The sequence below is a fragment of the Glycine max genome, chromosome 12, assembly GCF_000004515.6.
Source record: "Glycine max cultivar Williams 82 chromosome 12, Glycine_max_v4.0, whole genome shotgun sequence".
NCBI classification, from domain to species: domain Eukaryota; kingdom Viridiplantae; phylum Streptophyta; class Magnoliopsida; order Fabales; family Fabaceae; genus Glycine; species Glycine max.
In genome coordinates, this window is record NC_038248.2 from 5,672,272 (window position 1) to 5,679,500 (window position 7,229).

The following is a 7,229-nucleotide window of genomic DNA, read 5'->3' on the forward strand; positions in this document are numbered from 1 at the left end:
TATTTTGATTATTTACAAAAAAAAATGTCAAATACAAAGTATGAATCTGGTTATGAAAAATTGAAGAAAAAACGAAAAGTTGAAAAGCTAATTGAATCTCAACGTGGTGTCATGTCTTTAGCAACTCATGAACTTGAAGATTTTGAATTTTTATTAGGAATGAATATTTGGTATGATATTTTGTTTGCCGTCAATTCTGTTAGCAAGATCCTACAATCAAAAGATATGCATATAGATGTTGCTATAGATCATTTAAAATGTCTTATCACTTATTTAAAACATTATAGGAAAAACGGGTTTGCATTGGCTTTAGAATCCACAAAAAAAATGGCTATCAAAATGGATATAGAGTCAAAATTTCGTGAAAAACATAAAATTCATAGAAAATCTCATTTTGATGAAAATATTAGTAATGAGATCACACATTCACCTGAAGAATCTTTTCATATTGAGTATTTTTTATACATATTAGATCAATCAATTAATTCTATTAGACACGATTTGAACAATTTTTGATTTTTTATTTGATTCCAAAAAAATTAAAGCTTTAGATGAGGATGAATTGAAAAAATATTGTATTAATCTTGAAAAGTTTTTAAGGTTTAATGAATACTCTGATATTGATGATCTTGATTTATTTTCAGAATTGAAAGTACTAAGAGAAGTGTTAAGAGAAAAATTTAGCATACCAATAGAAGTATTAAGTTATATTAAAACTTTAGATTTTTTTTCAAATGTGTACATTGCATATAAAATTTTATTGATAATTCTTGTAACAGTTGTTACTGTTGAAAGAAGTTTTTCAAAATTAAAATTACTTAAATCATATCTAAAATCAACAATGTTACAAGAGATTGAATGAATTAGTTATTTTATCTATTGAAAGTGAAAGTGTTAGAATTATTTGATTATAAAATTCTCATAAATGATTTTGTAGTTGAAAAAGCTAAAAGATTAATATAAAAATTAATATTTTATATAATATATTAAATCTCTTAGGGCCCTGTCTCAAATAAAATGTTTATCTTTTTAATTTTTAACTAATACCAAAAAAGCATTAGTTATCATTCGCATACTATTAATGGGTACCAAATATATGAAACATGACCAAAATCTAGAACGTAGTCGTGCAGACCACTATTTCTTCATTTAATTAATTGATTGGTCGCGCTACTCGTGTTGCGCTCTTTATGTCATCCTCATTTTCGGCTGACTCAACCAAAAATCTTCACTGTTTTTCTTTCCAACCTCCTCCATTTTATATTATTATAGAAATTCTTATTTCATTTCTTTTCTTTTCATTCCTCAATAAATATATATGTAAATCAATTAAAAATAAAAAACAAGTAGAGATATAATTTTTTTTAAAAAATAATTAATATGATCTTAAATTTTATAAATAATAATTTTTTTAAAATCCAAAAATTAAAAGAGAACAAAATGTAATATTATGATGACTTCTAAATATAGTTATGAAATTCGATCCAGTAATTAACTTAATCAAGATAGTAGGTTAGTGGTCTAATCAATGGACTAACAATTGATTCGATTTGATCTGATATATATGAAAAAATTTAAAATTATATATGTATCTATTATTTATAAGTATATAACTAACATTATGAGTAAGAAAAATCTATCCACACTTCAAAATCTAAAATAACAATCGATAATAATGAGACATCAAAATGATATTATAGAGACAATTCATTTTTTATTTTGTAAAATCGATTAGGTCATTCCAGTCTGATCAGAATCTGGTGACTTAACCAATTAAGTTATTCTGAATCAATTATATGACCGATTCAACAATAAAATTGGTTTGATTAGATCACCAAGTTTAGATTACACTATTTCAATTGAGTAGGTAGAACCGAATTTCAGCTTCTAAGTTCCAATTAGCGCATGCATTTGCATTATTTATGTTCTGATCTTTTCACTGTTGCATCCTAAGTGGCGTTTAAGAGTGGAAGACTCATCATATGATCTCATCCAAAAATGGACCACACAAGTTACCATTCTACTAGCTAGCTGTCCTCTGCTAATGCATAGCGGGATTTTATTTTTCTTCCCTTAAGAGAAGGACCACAAACGACATGCACCTAACTTATGACTAAACAGTTTTTTCTTTTCGGCCCTGAATTTGACAGTTCAAGTTTATCCTCAAATGACAGAAACATTCTAGTGTGCTGCAGGGCCATATTGATATATACCCAAAACATTTACTATTTGTTAATCCATTAATTTAGACACGATTATTTAAGAGTTGCATGCATGAACAAAGTAAAAGTTTTACATCGTTAACTATTCACTTCAATATGATTTTTAAAGTGTTACTATCAAAGTCAACTTACTATATATAACAATAATAACACTTTTTGTGATGAATGACATTGTAATTTTTTTACACGATCATTATTTAAATCATCTAGTTAATTAAAACGGTTGAAACTTGAACCCGTTGCTGTTTGGAATATTTAAAACAAGTAACACATGTAGTTGTAACTTTCAAGCATCACAGTAAATTATGGGATCGGTGCTGTTAGAAATTTATTGCAATATCTATTGAGGTCAGTTTTTCCAGCAGAACTAGTCCCACAAGTTGGGGGTCCGTCACCTGGTTTTCCCGCATGTAAATGTTTTATATTCTATTTCACTGCGTTTGTGAATAAAAGGCCATTCATAAACCATGTGTCTCAAGTGGCAAGTCTCAACTTTGCAGATATGTTATTGTGATATTTCTTTTTTCTTTTATTTGCTAAATGGCTCTTGCATGTGAGAGACACAGACAGTTTACGACTTTATGTTTATTACCAATTTACCATGCTATTCGGTCGATGAAGGTTTTTTTTTTTTGCATAAAGAGAATCAAATCATTTCATTATAAATAAGAGTCTCAACACAACTGAGAATCAAATGAAAAACATGATCACTAACGTACAATTTTAATGTCCGGACATTGTCTTTTAAAATTTAAAATGATAACTAACAAGTGATCGAATGAGTCGATGACATTATCGCTTTCAATTTTTTCTTAATTATTATTGTATTAAAGTAAGTTTGATTGCACTCGCTTCTTAAATTTTTTATTAAAATTTATATCTTGAATGTCTCGCGACTTAAAAGGGGGCTAATCTAACAACCGACGTTGTTTCTATGCCTTATACATGCAAGATCCTCCTAGCTAGCTAAACGATCTAGCCGAAAAATTACATGGAACAATTATTCTTTGATCGAGTTTTGAATTTCTCTCTCTCTCTCTTATATTTAAACTTGAAACTATATTTTGTTAATACTAGTATTTTGAATATCCGGACACGAGTTATTAACGGCTCTAATGAGTGTTCCTTTATTTTAAAATAAATTAATTAAGATCCCTGGGCATAGTTTGAGAATTATAATTTTAAAGTATATATCCGATCGAATACAAAGTTAATTTATTCCAAGCAAAAACTTGTAGTAATTAACAAAAATTTAAATACATTTTTAATCTGTATAATTGAATATTTTTTTCCTTTTCATCCTTATATTTTTTTAATTCTTACAAATTATATTTATTTTGTTAATCTTTAATGAATTTTAGATAATACTTTAAACATTAAAAAGGATATTATAAAGACAGAAAATAAAACAAAGATAATTTATAGGTACTAAAAACAAAACAAAAAATTCTATAAGAACAAAAAATAAGAAATACTAAATTATAATGACTAAAAAAATATTTAAGACTTAACAAAATATATACTCTCTCTCCTATCACAAATATAAAAAAAATATTATTTCTTTGTCTTAAATATAAGAAAATTTTGATTAATTTTATCTTAATGTTATTTTCTTTAAAATATCTTTTATTTAATTGTTTTTAGTTCTAATGACTTTTTTTTATTCTTAATATTAAATTTTAATAAATGATAGGTTAAAAAAATTTAATTGATATTGGTGCAATTCAAGATGGTTAATTAATTTTCTTATAGTTAGTGTGAATAATTTGTTTTCTTGTATTTGAGAACAAAATAGTATCAAAAAGCCTTTCTAATAATGCATCAAGCATATATGAGAGAGAGAGAGAGACCGAAATAGTATCAAAAAGCCTTTCAAATAATGCATCAACCATATGAGAGAGAGAGAACTCCATTAATAAAAAGACCCCACGGGTCAAAAGGCCTCATCTAACCATTACCAGGTCACTTTCGTGCGCTTACTTTTTAGGGTTTCTTCTAATCTGTACACTGAGAAAGAGGGGAAGTTTCAACAGAACACAGTAGATTTTTGCCATTCAAATTTTCAGTAGTTGCAATCACTGCTATTTAATCTACGCTCTGCTCCCTCATAAAACTGTTGCTGCATAATGTAAAGGTAAAACTAGGCATAATTTGGTCAGCATTTATTTGATAGATTAACACATTTATTAAGTTCTAGGTAAAGGATTGATTCCCGCCAATTTTTATAAGCATTTGTTCCCACCCATTAGATTCACTCAAATTAAATTATTTTAAAAAATTTAATTGTGTACCATTACTTACCTTTGTTCCAAAGGAAAAGAAAAAAAAACATGCAGTACGTAGTAGTAACACAATAACAAAGGCAGTCGTCCTTGTGTAGAAAATTAAATTCGTCTGTTCAAAGACCTGAAGCAAAGTACTCCAATGGAACCCAATTCAAAGTTGACTACATCATTTGCCAAGAGGAAGAAGAACTGAACAATACATAATGCAAGAATATAATAATTAATTAAAACCCATAATCTACTAAACAAGAGCTAACCAAAACAATTACAGATATTTTTGTCGTTTTCTTTTTGTCAGAAAAAAAAGAAGAAACTCGTTATTATAACACATTTAAACAAATAATGCAAACCAAAGTTAAAAAAAAAAAACCATAATACGTACCCTTTTGACGGTGTGGCAAGAAGCAGCACACACCTTATTGGGTAATGAACCCTAGAGGCCCGGGTTCAATAATAATAATATATAAGTGTATAGCTTACAGAAAAATTTAATGCACAATTACATCGATGCACCTGTAAAGAGAGATCTAAAGAATCAGAGGGTCCCTTCCCTTTTAATTTTTTTTTTCTTTGTAGCTGGCCAACATGCATAATCCTACTACACAACATCAACAATAATCACTTGAGAAATTCTGGAAGATGTTCGTAAGTGTACGGATCATCAACTTCATTGATCCAACCATAGGCCTCCATGAAGGGGTTGGCCAATGACTCTGGTGGGTACTCATCAATGCAATCGTCCCACACATTCGCCTCCCCCAAGTCCTTCATCACCTCCCACAAACAGCTGTTACATTTAAAGCCCGCACCAAAGCTTATCATGAACACCGTGTCCCCCTTCTTCAGCCTCTTCTTCGCCTCCATGTACGATAGCACGTACCACAAGCTACTCGCCGACGTGTTCCCGAACCGGTGCAGCGTCATCCTCGCCGGTTCCAGGTCATACTCGCTCAGATCCAAGCTCATTCCGATCCCGTCGATCACCGCCTTTCCTCCGGTGTGAAGGCAAAAATGATCAACCCCGGTTCGGAAGTTCAATGGTGATTTTGTCGCTCCGGTGCTCGCAACGGACTTGGGAGCGTTACTACTCTTGTTGATTTTTTTAATAGTGGACACGAACAAAAACCTGAGCAACTCACGGATAGGTAATATCTTGGGTGCTATGACTCGAAGATTATCAACGAAGGCTCGGGTGGCAGCCTTGGGAAGAGTCTTCCCAAGATGAAATCCGAGTCTTCCTTGATCATCTTCCTGCTGGGTACAGCAGCCATAAGCTTCTTCTCTAGCACCGTGATGCGTTCTCACCAAACACTTCAACCTCAGCATGGCTTTGTCCTTTAACGATCTTTTGTTCGTCAAAAGAATCGCGCAGCCGCCAGAACGGAAGAGACAGTTCGCGAGAATCATGGATCTGTCGCTTCCCGTATACCAATTTGGACTTAAAGACTCCGAAGTGATCAGCAGCGCGAGCTTGTTGCGCTGCGTCTTGAAAATGCATTTGACTATGTCCATTGAGATGAGACTGGCGCTGCAGCCCATGCCGGTGAGGTTGTAGACCTTGACATCGTGGCGCATTTTGTAGTGGTTGATGATTCGAGAGGAGAGGGAAGGGACGGTGGCGAGCATGGAGATGTTGACGACGAGGACGTCGATCTCGGAGGGGGAGACGTTAGATTTCGCGAGGAGTTTTCCAATGCTGTCGTGAAAGAACTCCTCCATTTCTCCGATGCTGTCGCGCAACGTGGGAGTGGCCTCGCGGCCCTCGAAGATGTTTCTTGGGGCGTACGTTTGTTCGCCGATGCCGGAGCTGACGATGGCTTTGAGGAGGAAGCGGTACTCGCTGGGGCCCAGGTTTTCGGTGCGTCTGATAAGCTTGCCACAGAACTCGGTGCCGAGCATTCTGTCGTTGGGGGGCTTGTAGCATTGGTAGTTTAAGATGTAACACTCCCTGTCCCTTCTCTCGTCCAACATCTTCCATATGAGGAAACACGCGTACAACGTTGGAACCAGATAGAGTAGGTAGATCAACTCCATGGGAGAGAGAGGGAAGGGTATTAATGGAGGAAGATGTGAAGAAGAGGTCAGAGATTAGCGAATTTTTTGGTAGATTAAGATTTTGAATGAAGGAGTGTTTTTTTTTATAAGTGTGGATGGAGTGCGTGAATGAGTTGGGGTTGGCAATGGGCAATGCGCATGTGAAGAGAGAGGCCCTAGACGCTGTGTCATGTCAATATCTCAACCCCCAACTAACTCACCCTATTATAGTAGTAAATTACAAAATTAATTCTAAATATCTTCTAATTTTTTTTTTAAGAAAAATACCTATTCGATTCTTAAGAACTTTTTAGACCCCAATCGAATTATCATGAGTAGTAAAATACTCAGAAGTTCGAGTGTCGAATTCACAGAGATTTTATAAACTTGTTAACTCTTTGATAAGTGTACCATCACAAGTTACTAAATAAAGTACTCGGAAGTACAAGTGTTGAATCCACAAGAATTTTATTTGTATTTAAATTAATGTAAACTTAATTTACAAGTAAGAGTAAAATTTAAAATAAAGATAGAAGATAAGGTAAAGGTTTAAAAGAAAGGATAAAAGATTTAAAGATAAAATAAAAGATAAAGAAAAAAAGATAAGATAAAAAAAGTGAAAGATTAGAAAAATAAAAAATAAAAATAAAAATAAATTCAAGATAAGATAATGTTGGAACCTAACATA

General features: G+C 32.5%; 1 protein-coding gene across 1 annotated transcript; it reads right to left on the reverse strand.

Annotated features, from left to right (window-relative positions):
• Positions 1-4,710: 4,710 nt before the first annotated feature.
• Positions 4,711-6,687, reverse strand: LOC100810048 (3-ketoacyl-CoA synthase 12). The gene has a single exon (XM_003539709.5). The coding sequence runs from the start codon at positions 6,539-6,541 to the stop codon at positions 5,126-5,128; it is 1,416 nt and encodes a 471-aa protein (XP_003539757.1). The 5' UTR covers positions 6,542-6,687; the 3' UTR covers positions 4,711-5,125.
• Positions 6,688-7,229: the final 542 nt, after the last annotated feature.